The 12,840-nt window shown below is 42.7% G+C and overlaps 1 protein-coding gene across 4 annotated transcripts; it reads left to right on the top strand.

Annotated features, from left to right (window-relative positions):
• Positions 1-334: 334 nt before the first annotated feature.
• FUS (FUS RNA binding protein) lies at positions 335-12,494 on the top strand. Of its 4 annotated transcripts, none has more exons than XM_083471041.1 (15): positions 335-454; positions 2,492-2,516; positions 4,071-4,225; positions 4,614-4,755; positions 5,045-5,241; positions 5,459-5,666; positions 7,303-7,340; positions 8,766-8,798; positions 9,219-9,328; positions 10,490-10,619; positions 10,850-10,966; positions 11,252-11,387; positions 11,486-11,574; positions 11,763-11,910; positions 12,057-12,494. In XM_083471041.1, the coding sequence occupies exons 1-15, from the start codon at positions 442-444 to the stop codon at positions 12,094-12,096; spliced, it is 1,581 nt and encodes a 526-aa protein (XP_083327167.1). In that variant the 5' UTR covers positions 335-441; the 3' UTR covers positions 12,097-12,494. The 4 variants fall into 4 exon arrangements, with proteins under 4 accessions (XP_083327167.1, XP_083327168.1, XP_083327165.1 ...); XM_083471042.1 differs by having other exon boundaries at positions 5,048-5,241; XM_083471039.1 differs by lacking the exon at positions 335-454 and adding an exon at positions 1,269-1,373.
• Positions 12,495-12,840: the final 346 nt, after the last annotated feature.

The following is a 12,840-nucleotide window of genomic DNA, read 5'->3' on the forward strand; positions in this document are numbered from 1 at the left end:
CGCTCCGTAATCTCACGCCCACTCTGCAGTCTGGACTGTACCATTCTCGGGTAGCAGGGGAGGCCAGTGGCACACATAAGCAGGGACCCCAACGACATTCCTTTGGCAGTCCGTTTCATTGCAACCGCCGTTCCTTAATTCCTACACAAACGGGCTCACACATATCCTAAATGTAAAAGAGACGCCTCGGTAGTCGAAGGCATGGTTACGAAGAGAAGCGTTAGGAGTCCTGCTTTTTATTCATATCTGTACAAAAGAAACGCCTGTTTTCCTTTCTCTCTCCCCCCCCCTCTTGCGATGTGACATGGTGCAGCCCAGAGGAAACGGGAGGGGGAGGGTATATTTGGGGCAAAGTGTGGGGGCGGGAAAGAGAGACGAGGCGGGCGGAGAGGTTGGTGCTACGTAGCCCTTCTGAGGAGTGAAGCTTAGGGGGCTGCAGCCATGGCATCCAACGGTGAGAAGAAGGGAGTTGGCAGCGGAGGGCGTTGGGCGCGTTTCAACCGGGGTCACAACAGGGGAGAATGGGAAACCCCCCCCCCGCAGCCTTTGCTTTCTTTCCTCCAGGGGAGCTAAGTTTCTGGTCCTCGTGGCTGTGCAGACAATGGGGAACGGGAGGTCGATTTATGTTAAAAAGGGTTTAACCTGAGGGTTAAAAAGGGAAGGGTAATGTGAGGGGAAGCAGGCTTAATGGTTGGTTCTGTCCAGTTAATTGCGAAAAGCTGCGTTTTTGTCTTGGGTTATTTTCTCCTCCTGACGAGACTGGGGGGCTTCCTTCCCAGGGGCTGGGGTGGGTTTCAGGCTAAATCTTCGATAGGGAAATCACTGCCCGTGGCAGGGGAAGGAGGCTTTTGCAGTTCCAGGGTAGGAGGCGAAAGCTGCCTGTCTTCCCTCTCCCGTCTGTGGGGCAGGAATGGTGGGCGAAGGGTTCTCCGGCCTTCCCCGTCTGCTTTGGACAAATGTTCTAGAAGACCCTTTTTAAATGGAGGCTTCGGGGTTTTCGTTCCAAAAATAACGGGGTGGCGATACAGTCGAGGGCAAAAGGTGGACGTTATTGTAGAAGTGGTGCTGGATGAAAAACGGCTCCGCCTTCTAGAGAGCAGGAAGGGCCTTTTTTCTTTCCTCTGCTCCGCGCCGCAATCTCTCTAAACTGCGCAGTCTGCCGCCATTTTGTGATAGCGTGAGAACTAGGAAGCCGGGGAAGAGACGGACGGGGTTTCCTAGTCAGACTCCAGGGGCACGGAGAGGTTAGGCCGTTATGTAGCTGCGCATGCGCGCGGTCGTCCCCTGAGCTACTGGCGGGACGAGGGGGGGCCGTATGGGCAGTGGAAAAATCCAGTCTGACGTGATGGTCGGCGTAGCAAGGTTTATTGGAGGTGGGGGCAGTAAAAATTGCGATCACGCATGCGCTTTCTGCCTAGGCGAGAAACGCGTACGTTGTTGCGCGTGCGTGTGAGGCTTGTCTTTGTCGCAGTGTTACATCCGGGTGCTTCTCCAACCGTCTGCACCTATCATTCGTTAGTACAAACGTCAGTCGACCGCGTACTCCGCTCGTCAAGCGAACGCCCTCCTCCCCATAAAATCTCGGGTTTAGATCCTATAAGGACCAGGCTGCTTTGTTTGTAACAACCCGGCGCCATAGCAAACTTCGTGTGAGTTTAATTAAAGGCTGTTCCTCTTATGTCTTAGTTCCTTGGGTGGGCAACTATCCTCCCTTGCACCCCTTGAAAACGCAGATAATTTTTTTTCTTTCCCTCCATACTGACGATGGAATTACATTGGTTCTTTAACCATCACATAAACTGAGGTTTTGTGGATGGGGGGGAAATTATTTATTCCTTGGAAAACACTGGGGGAAGGGGAATATATAAATACACATTTTTTCTGATGACACCACAACTTCCACTTGCTCACATGATTGGGTTCTGTTTATTTTTGGATTTCTCTTCACTGCTGGTTTTGATTATTGTGAACAGTCCTGAAAATAAGGCAACAGTGGTGTAAATGTAACTAATAAGTGCTTCGTATGAGAAGTGTCAATGTTCAGAGTTGCTGTTCATTCCTAATCTCTTCCCTCAAACTTCATGCCTCACAGCTTTTTAAAAATAGTTTCTCTTACCCACAATGAAGCTAGCAAGAGCGTTCCATATGTACGTATATTTTGTGCTGTACCCATTGGATAGGTGAACATGTGTTACTATGTGAATCTGAACCCTTTCCTTAGTATTTGCCTGAATTCTTGAAAGTTAAAAGTGTAGAGAGGCAGGGGTGCACATGCCCCCCCCCACTTTGACTTTCGATTTGAATGGGGCTTCTGTCCATGCACATAGTGAGTGCATAGATGCCTGGAGCAAGCATCCATGTATGTCAATTTTGACAAATGTGACTTATCCACCATCCCATATGAATCATTTCTACTCTGTAGCAGTTAGATAACTTCTGTGGAATCCTGCTCTTAAAATAGCTCAAACATTTTTGTTTTGTCCCCTTACAGATTATAGCCAGTCAGCGACACAAAGGTAAATAAACCCTTGTATAATTCATCCTCCATGTATTGCATGTTTACAGGCTTTTAGCTTGTGATACTCTTCTCACATAACTACAGTGTTAGCCATATGCGAGTAGTTCTTTTCTTGTCTCTGTAATCTTGAAGTAGGTCATGCTAGTCACCTCTGTAAAAACATGAAGGATGTTAGGGTGCCGTGAGCTGTTCCCAGAGGAATAGATAGACAAGATCCGACCTGTGGCTTGTTTAATCTTAATTTGCCAATACCAGAAAATCCTAATTTTCAAGTAGTGGTAGTACTGTACTGGAAAAAAATGGGGGGGGGGAATATATCGTATGAAGAAGCTGATAAAACTTGTGGTTCCAAATTTAGAAAAATGGTTAAAATTTGCTGTAGTGTATGCAGACTTTGAAATGGATTACTTTTATCCATCCCCAGAGAAGCTGTAACATCATTTTAAAAAGGTTTTGTCTTATTCAGTGTGTATATACATTATAAAACTCAGTTTTAGCTGCATTAGAGCATACATTATTAGTTTCCCCAATTCAAGCTATAGTAGTGCCCATACAAAGATAGTATACCAAAAATCAAAATTCCCTTTAAAAGCATAACTCTTAGTGCTGCTTCCAAGAGTTGTGGGGATTTAAGACTATTGCAAGAACATAGGAAGAGTGTTGAATCAGGCCAATAGCCCATCTAGCCCGGCATCCTGTTTTGACTAACCAGATGTCGGTGGGAAACCATCAAGCAGGGCCTGAGTGCAAAAGCACTCTCCCCTCCTATGGTTTCCAGCAATTGGTATTCAAAAGCATTGCTGCCTTCTGATGATGGAGGTAAAGCATTTCCATCATGGCTAGTAGCCATTGATCGCCTTCTTCAGGAGTTTGCCCAATCCCCTTTTAAAGACATCCAAATTTGTGGTCATTGCTGCCTCTTGTGGAAGAGAAGAAGTGCTTTCATTTATCTGTCCTGAATCTTTCAACATACAGCTTCCTTGGCTGTCCACAAGTTCTGGTGTCAAGAGGAGAATTTTCTCTCTCTCCACTCTCTTCATATCATTCTTAACTTTATAAATTTCAATCACATACCTTTTATTTGCCTTTGGTCAAAACTAAAAAAGTAGGCCAGGTTTAAAAACTTGTGGTTTATAGTCACTAAATCCTATACTAGACCCACTGAAATTCATGAACCTGTTAGTCATGTATATTAACTTCAGTGGGTCTACTCTGAATAGAATCAGCATTGGAATTTATTTCTGGCCATTAGTCTTTTGAACAAAGTGAATTGTTGGTGTGTGTATCTTCATGCCACAATGAACCAATTAATTAGTCTTAACATGCCTTGTAATTTTCCTTACCCATTTGTGGTTGTTCAGACTTAATTGAAACACTCGCAGAAGTAGGAGTTCAGTCAGGTGCCTACAATGACATAGCACACTGGATTTGAAAAGACAGGTGGCAATGGTAGTGACAAGCTTGATTCTGGTTGGGAAAGAAGATTGTGAATTCAGTTTGCAGTTTAGTTATATGTTCCTTTGCTGAATTTTTTTCTCTTGCTTTTCCTTAGTTATGGGGCCTACCCAACTCCACCCACACAAGGTTATTCTCAGCAAACCAGCCAGCCCTACGGGCAGCAGAGCTATGGTGGTTACGGACAATCGGCAGATACTTCTGGATATGGCCAAAGTAGTTACAGTTCTTCCTATGGCCAGACTCAAAGCTGTGAGTATTGTAGCTTATTTTGTTTTTTGTCCTCATGACCGTATAGGAAAATATGAGAGGAAATTGGCTAAGCTGTGAAGCACATGTCTTTCTGGAGCTAGGAGATTGGAAGGAAAACACAGTTACTTAAAGTGTCCTTTCCGGATGCTGTAATGTGCAGCCTTTTCATTTTGCAATCCTATGAAGCACTTAAAGTAGCAAAAAGGTGACACAAGCACAAACAGCAAATCGAACATGCTCTCATCTCAGCACTGTTTAATTTGTTGTTCTATGGTCACATCTCAGGATGCATCAGTGCGGTTACATATGATTGAAGAACTGATTAGTTATTGCTACACAAATTGCATGCCATTTGAGATTAACAAGAGTGAATTGTTTTTTTGAACAGCTGGCTATGGCACCCAGTCAACACCACAGGCCTACGGCTCATCAACAGGATATGGCAGCAGTCAGACTTCTCAGACGTCTTATGGACAGCAGTCATCCTATCCCAGCTACTCTCAACAGCCAGCCAGTTCCACCACTGGAAGGTAACAGTTGAGAAATCCCAAACAACAAGAACTCAGAGCAGGGATAGCGGTGTAAATCTTCATCATAGGCTTTAGGCTTTACTTTTTTACATTAAATCTGCTGAAATTTGCCTGATCAAACCCCAGATGTACTCTGCTCTTTAGTCATACAATCATCCTGAATTCTTAAGCAATATTCCAAATGGAATCCTGGAGCTTAAAGTCTTATCCTTTGTATAAAGCCGGAACAGTATTGTAGGATGGTCTGTGTATTGAACTCTGTCCTTTGTTTGTATCTCCTTGAAATCAGCAGTTACGGTACCAGCTCTCAGACCTCTACCTACGGACAACCCCAGAGTGGAGGCTATGGTCAGCAATCCAGCTATGGCAGCCAACAGCAGAGCAGCTATGGGCAGCAGCCTTCTTACAACCCACCCCAAAGCTACGGCCAGCAGAGTCAGTATGGCAGTGGCAGTAGCAGTGGAGGAGGTGGTGGTGGTAGTGGATGTGAGTACTTTTTCCTTTCCTTTCACCTCCAAAAGCCAAACATGAGTAATATGAGCCACATTTCATGCAGTGCAGTGTAGAAGCCAATGGCTGCCCCCCAGTGAGAAGCAAGGGCATCTGTAGAATCTTCATTCTTTCCCCCCGCCCAATAAAATCCAGGCCTCTTTGCTAGCAGAAACTATTGCTAACCCCCCCCCCCCTTTTTAACTTTCTCCAGCTGGTGGCTATGGACAGGATCAGTCTTCCATGAGTGGAGGTGGTAGTGGAGGAGGCTACGGCAGCCAGGATCAAGGAGGATATGGCGGCCAGCAAGACCGCAACCGTGGAAGAGGCAGTGGAGGAGGTGGCGGTGGCGGATACGGTAGAGGTGGCTTTGATCGGAGTGGTGGAAGAGGTGGCAACAGAGGTGGTCGTGGAGGCATGGGGTAGGTGTCCAGTCCATAGTTGTGGGAGAGGGAGTGGGTTTCTTTAATTAGCATCTCTCCTAGTACTTGCCATAAAAGCTAACCTCTTCTGGGAGGGTGCAGTGTGTGAACGGCTGAAATATATAGAATTGTTGGTAATCAAGGGTGGGCTACCACCATGTATGCTGCTAGGGGTCAGTGTGTTTTTCTCTATGGGGTGAATCTAAATGGATGTCAAAATGGTTTTTGTTCCTTGTCTGCATGTGAAGGAGTTAAAAACTCTTACTTTATGAAAATCAACCATTGCAGTAACAAGTCTGTGCATGGGGCAAAACATCGTATTTTCATCTTGGATCTGTTGACAACCTCAAAAGGCGCACTTGATATGAACATAATTACTGTTCCTCAAAGGTGAATTACGGTCCTCTTTGAGCAATGTTGCCGTTCCATACAATATATGCAAGAACTTTAGTACTTCTTATGGGGGAAAATCGGTATCTAGACACTAGGATTATCCTTCAACCCCCCAGTGTTAACCCGATGAGGTGCACTGAAGGGGCCTGGTTTGTATATGCTGATAAATCGAAGGTTATATGAATCTCTTCAGTAAGAGATTTTGCAAGACAAAGCTTCTATGCAGGTTGTAAGCCAGCTTTCATTGGGCTCATAATGCTCATAATGCTGTGGTCTAGCCGTGTAAGCCAATGTAGGCTAAAAGGATGTGTTTTGGTTTTCCCACATAGCGGCTGGACTTTCTGTACTTGTGGTTTATGTGTTGCAAAGCAGTATCCTTAATGCTGTTGGGTGTGCGTTAAGCCTCGGTGAAGGGGTGGTTAAAATTGGTATTTGACGAGGCAATGGTTGCTAAGCAACATTGGCTCTGGGCTCCTGTTGACTGGGAGAGATGAAATAGTAGAGAGGTGAGTATAGGTGGGGGCAGCTGAAGTGTTGTTTGCTTATGAAAAGTTGTTGATCTGTTAACAATACCTGCTCTGTTAACAAATTCTGCATTTTGTGTGCCACAGGTGTGAAAGTCAATGAACTTTAATCAAATCTCCACCTTCCACATGTTAGTTAAGGGTCTGAGGAAGGGAGAGAGATCTTATGACAGGCAGATAATGCAGTCTTTAGAGCTGAAATAACATACTATTACGAATATGCTATGATGAGGGAATGGGTTTTTACGTGCTTTCAAAGCAGTTATCTGCATCTAGGGTTGTAAACAACAAAAGCTTTGCAAAAATACAAGGCACAAACTTGAGAAGGGTGAACTGGAATTAACAGCGTGCACGGTATACAATATTTTAAAAACGAGCTTGGTTCACCAATCATGCCAGGAATAGGACGGCAACAAGGAAACCAGCATTGTCTCGAAAGCTGCATCACGACGCCTCGTGTAACGTTTCAAGATCGGAAGCAAGAATGGCAAAACACTAGAGCTGTTTCATTTGCAAACCTTCTCAAGGGTGTATTGATCCATTTTTAAAAAAACAAATGCCGAGGGCAAGGAAAAGGTGGAGCAGGTTGTCTTTAGATCTTCAGGAAGAACCAAACAAAAGTGTTGGCCAGCATCTTAATGGATCTGGTGTAGTTTCTAGCAACAAAACTTTTTAGTCGTGGAAAAAAAGCATCATTATCTTCTAACTTATCTCCTCAGCGGTGGTGAGCGAGGTGGTGGCTTCAATAAATTTGGTGGTAAGTCCAAAGAGTTCAAAAACTTGAACCGCAAAAGTGTATTTCTATATATTATTTTTCGGAGAGACTGATGTTTGTATGCCAAAGGGTTTGAAAAGCCACCGTTTATCAGATAAAAACCTATGGGAGCACCCCCTGTTGTGGCACATATGCCAAAATGGTTGGTTGTATCTGTGGTGTTGACTTCCACATTATGGGGCTTTCTACTCAGCCAAGTTCTTGGTGCCAATACAGTACATTTTGGTTGTATGTTTTGCAACAAGATGGGAGAAAATCAATAATCCAAAGACGTGTTTTGCGGGAGAATGTGAGAGAGAAAATCACTTTGTAAGTGTTGGTTTTGTTTGTTGTCTCTCCTTTAAAAAACACATGAGAACGTTGGGTTAAAGCGTGTTAATGGAAGTGCATGCAGTCCTGAGGAAACATGGTAAAACAAAGGTTTATGGTACCTTGCTTAAAAAGTTACTGGTACAGGAATCAAGGGAGGGACCGCTCCCTTCAGACTTGGAAGTGTAACTTTGTTTGTATGAAACTCTTAAGAGCTCTTTCACAAATAAGTGGTTTCATGGGCTTCTATTTTAAGAGAGTTTGGTTTTAACATTACGAAGTTTCACAAATGGTCGTTTTGAACATGATTGTACCAGATCAAAAGAATTGTTTTTAAGGAACGTTCCCATAGGGTTTGCTGAAAAAGGCTTGGCATGAACAGTAAAACACACTTATATAGGATTGTTAATGCATTTGAGACCAGTGTTGGGCATATGCTTTCAAAAATTTAAGATTGGGTGCAATAAAAGGTGTCGAAATGGTAAAAATATATATATATACATACATACGTGTAGAATATGTTAATAGTAGAGTGGTGATGCAAGTAAATAACCAGATGGTTTCTAAGAACATAAAGCTCTCATTTCTAAAGGGCTTATTCAAAATGTGTACTGTGGTGTAAGATGGTTTGTTCTCTGTGGATAAGTTAAAGTGTCTCGTCTCATGAACCAAATCCAGAATAGATTGCAATGGTGCTGGAGACTTAAAAGACTGAACAAGGGTCGGTAGAAGACTCTGGGTAGCAGTGGCTAATGTATGCTATAAAAGATGTCAAAATAGTGGTTCTCCAATGGTGTTCTGGGTGTGTGTCTGGAGGCCATGCTCCTCCCTGCAGAGCTTCAAAAAATAGGTCTAGTATGACCTGGAGGAAAGAGTTGTAAACTGGTTTTGCAGTAGGCAGTCTTGTAATTAAGACGTGGACCACTTCTGACTGAATGGGAGTGTTTGTTTTGCACTAAAACTCACCTTGGAACAGCACATGTTCCAACACTGGCCTGTTTCTGATGTGGTCGTGATGGTGGTGCTGATGTGAGAAAACAGTTTGGAAGTTCTCACTCGCTAACTGAATCTCTCCTTCCTTATTTTCATGTGCAAAAGGACCACGGGATCAAGGATCACGCCACGATTCTGGTAAGTGGCTGCAAACCTGAATGTGAGGCCAGTGGAAAAGTTTTTCCAGGCTTCCACTTTGAAGAGAGGGGTAAAAATGTCAAAGGAAAACCAGAGAAGCCTATGGTGTCCTTAGACTGCTTTTCTACACTTTTTTTTTTTGTATTACTGTGAACAGCAGAGTCATGTAATCAAGTTGCCTTTTAAAAACCCACAAACTTTGTAAACTGCAAAATATATGAATTGTGCAGATTTGAGTTCTATTCAACTGAGGTCTTCGGACAGTGTAACCCAAATTTTGTCTCAGTTTGGAAAATTGCTTCATGTGGTTCAGTATTCATTGGAGTACAAGTTTGGAACCTTTCATTTAGAGGCTGTAGGAAGAATTATTGGGAAGCAGAAATTATGGTGGAAGATAGAGCTAATTGTCATTCCTTGCAGCTGGCGAGCAGGATAACTCCGACAACAACACCATCTTTGTTCAGGGACTTGGTGAAAATGTAACCATTGAGTCGGTAGCAGATTACTTCAAGCAGATTGGCATCATAAAGGTAAATTGTGCTAGTTATGCCTGTGAGATGATCCCATTACCAATAAGGCTGCATTTTGTAGGTTGCACTATACTCTGTGGTTGTAAAGTGTGCAGGGTAGTAGTGGGTAATGAGAGCTCGAAGGGCTGGTTGAGAGACTGAGCTGGCTAGAAAAAAGCAGCTACTAGTGGAATTGCTGTTGCAAGTAGAATCACAAAACACTGAATGGTCTGAGCTGCGCAAAAAGCCTGCACTAGGTAGGATGCATTAATCGGATTTTTTTAAAATTTAAATTGGATTTTTAAAATAAAATGTTTTTGGAGGAAAAATCTTTCTAAAGATAGTTTAAATCACATTATAGTCCAAAGGCTATTCATCAGGAAATAAGGATTAGTTTTAAGTTTTTCATGTGTGCTAAAGCTCAGTCTAAGGTGGGGTTTTTAAATCGTTTAACCACATCAGTTAACAAACATGTATACATATGTTATTGTTTTAGTTAAATAAATTGTTTAAATTGTTATTCAGGAAATGATTATTTTTCTCCTTCCAATAAGGTACAGCAGAAAAGTTGTCAAAATATAAACAGTTGTTTAACAAGTTTAACAAAAACTTGTTAAACCTCATAATTATCTGTCTATGTATTTCTAATAGTATAACCAAATCAGTAATTTTTGATAGAACTAAAAACTACTATGAAAATTTATTACTCAAAAAGTGAAACCTTCATCTGGTTGTAAATATTAAGATTATACCAGCAAGAATGAGTCTTTCTGTAAAAAAATGATTTAAATCAAGCCTTACTGACAAATTGATTTGATTTAAATCAAATCTACCCTGCTTTGGCCCTACCTACTTTCAGAGACTAATGGGTAGACAAACCTTTCGTGCGATGTCTTTACACTCCAAGGGAGAATTCATGATGGCAGCAGTAATCTGCCCAGAACCTCATGAGCACATTCATTAACCTTTTAATTATTTTCAGGGCTGTATAGGCAAATGTTCAGCAGCTAAAGCAAGTTACCTTTCACATTTAAAGGTAATTTCCATGCAGTAGTATTGCACATCAATTGCAGCTCCCTAAACAGTTGTAGTCTGCACCTGTCATGTATTGAAAATTAGATGCAAGAACATTGGATTAGATCTTTACAGTAGATTGATCTTGTACATTTTTTTTGTAAACAGACAAACAAGAAAACAGGACAGCCTATGATCAACCTGTACACTGATCGCGAGACAGGAAAACTGAAAGGAGAGGCCACTGTTTCCTTTGACGACCCCCCATCTGCAAAGGCTGCCATTGACTGGTTTGATGGTATGGTGCTGACTTTGAATTACTTTTTGGCTTTTGAAAGAGTTCCTATGCTTGTACTTGGAAGGCTTCTTTCTGCCTCCACTACTAGGCTTCTGGGAGGGGGGAAGGATGAGATATAAATTGATGAATAAATATTGAAAGAGAATAGATGTGCAGTAGAGGAGAGGTGCCAATAGTGACATAATTGCCTTCTATAATGTAATCCTTTTCCCTGCTCTTCTCTTAACCAGGAAAAGAATTCTCAGGCAACCCTATCAAAGTATCATTTGCTACCCGGAGGGCAGACTTCAACAGAGGCGGCGGTGGTGGCAATGGCCGTGGAGGAAGAGGCCGTGGCGGTAGAGGAGGTATATGCCACGTCATTGCTGTGGTTGATAAGTCGTGAAGTGTGTTGCTTGTAGCAGTATTGGCTCTTGTTATACCTGTATTGAGTTTCAGCAAGGGAGGGGGAGGAGGACCAACTTGTGTTGTGCAGCCATTCTGAAATAGGGGAGTTGAGGTATGGGTACTGCAGTCTTTCTAGGGAAGAAAGGTAACCTAATATAAGGTGTTTATCAGCAAGGAAACATTCTGCAAAAAATCCTTTTTCACTTGGCTGCTGCCACTGATTTTTACATGCCTCTTTCCTTTAGGACCCATGGGCCGTGGTGGATTTGGTGGCGGCGGAGGTGGCGGCAGCAGCAGTGGTTCCAGCGGGGGCAGCAGGGGGGGCTTCCCCAGCGGAGGTGGTGGTCAGCAACGTGCAGGAGACTGGAAATGCCCCAACCCGTAAGCAGTCTGCTTTAGTTGTTTAGATATGAAGGTAGAAATGGGGTTAATGACTATTGGAACTCTAAATCATCTGTCTTCCCCAAATGTGTTTTTAGGACATGTGAAAATATGAACTTCTCATGGCGTAATGAATGCAACCAGTGCAAGGCACCAAAGCCAGATGGACCTGGAGGACCACACATGGGTGAGTTTAAGGCTTTACTTTTCTCTCTGTGTGAAACCAATTACTGTATATCCTGTTCCCTTGCTGGCGGATTCTTTCTTGTCTGTGTGAGATACACAGTTTGCCTATTTGGCACAACGGCATCAGTGAGAAAAACACATTTCTCATTTCAAAATAGTTGCATAATACAAATCTGCTTTTTTCCCCAGGAGGTGGATTTGGTGAAGAACGACGCGGGGGCCGAGGAGGTTTTGACAGAGGTGGCTTCCGGGGAGGCAGGGGCGGAGACCGGGGAGGATTCAGAGGCGGAAGAGGCGGAGACAGAGGCAGCTTTGGACCAGGAAAAATGGATTCGAGGTAAAGGTTACTTCAGTGGTGGCTATTGTAAAGGCTCAGGAATAGGAATCTAGGGATTCTGTTTCTGGGGAGTGAAAGAAGGAGGCTGAGATTGTGATTGTTGAATATGCAAATTCAAAATGTAAACTTTCCTGTCTCCTTTGCAGAGGGGACCACAGGCAGGACCGGCGTGAGAGACCCTATTGAGCCTGCATAGGATCCCAGACCATGTGAATTTATAAACTTTTTTTATTTTGTATGATGTCCAACTTCGTTGCAAACCTGTGTATTCCTTGCTGCGTTTGTGTACAAACTTTGTATTCCCTTCTATTTTATGTTGACTGTATTTGGAAGTAATCCTATACATTTAAAAGCCAAAATGTTTTAGTCATGCATGTATAACTGCTGGGCGGGGTGGGATAGGGCACTTGAATAATAAAGATGTTTTCAGTCAATTCTGAAAATAACATTGTTTTATTTGACTTTGTAAAAATAACAAGACTGTTTAAAAAGCATTGTTTGAAAAGCTTTTGTATTTGTATAAATTTTCCAACTTTAACATAATTTTGAAAATGTGAATTGCTATAAAACAAATCTGCACAGTATCTCAACTGTTGTAGTATGGGAGGAAGTTTACATTCAACTGAAAAACTCACTTTCTGACTCTTGCATTGGTTTTGATTTAGCAAGCAATAGCTAAAAGCATAATCTGTTTAATGGTAGGCATGTGATGTTTAACAACTCACTCTTGAATCATCTGGTAGTGTTTATGAAAGGAGGGTTGTCCATGCTATTTGTACTCAAGAACAGTAATGTCTGAATTGATAAGAGCATGTGAGTGCTTCATTTAACGTGATTTGGTAAATCTCAATACATAAGCCTTTGCTGTTAAGCATTTTTGCATACCAAGTCAGTGGCTGGTACATGGTGGGTGGAAATGTTTCACTTCCT

Source organism: Podarcis liolepis (assembly GCF_965112155.1).
Source record: "Podarcis liolepis genome assembly, chromosome: 13".
In the NCBI taxonomy this organism is placed as follows: domain Eukaryota; kingdom Metazoa; phylum Chordata; class Lepidosauria; order Squamata; family Lacertidae; genus Podarcis; species Podarcis liolepis.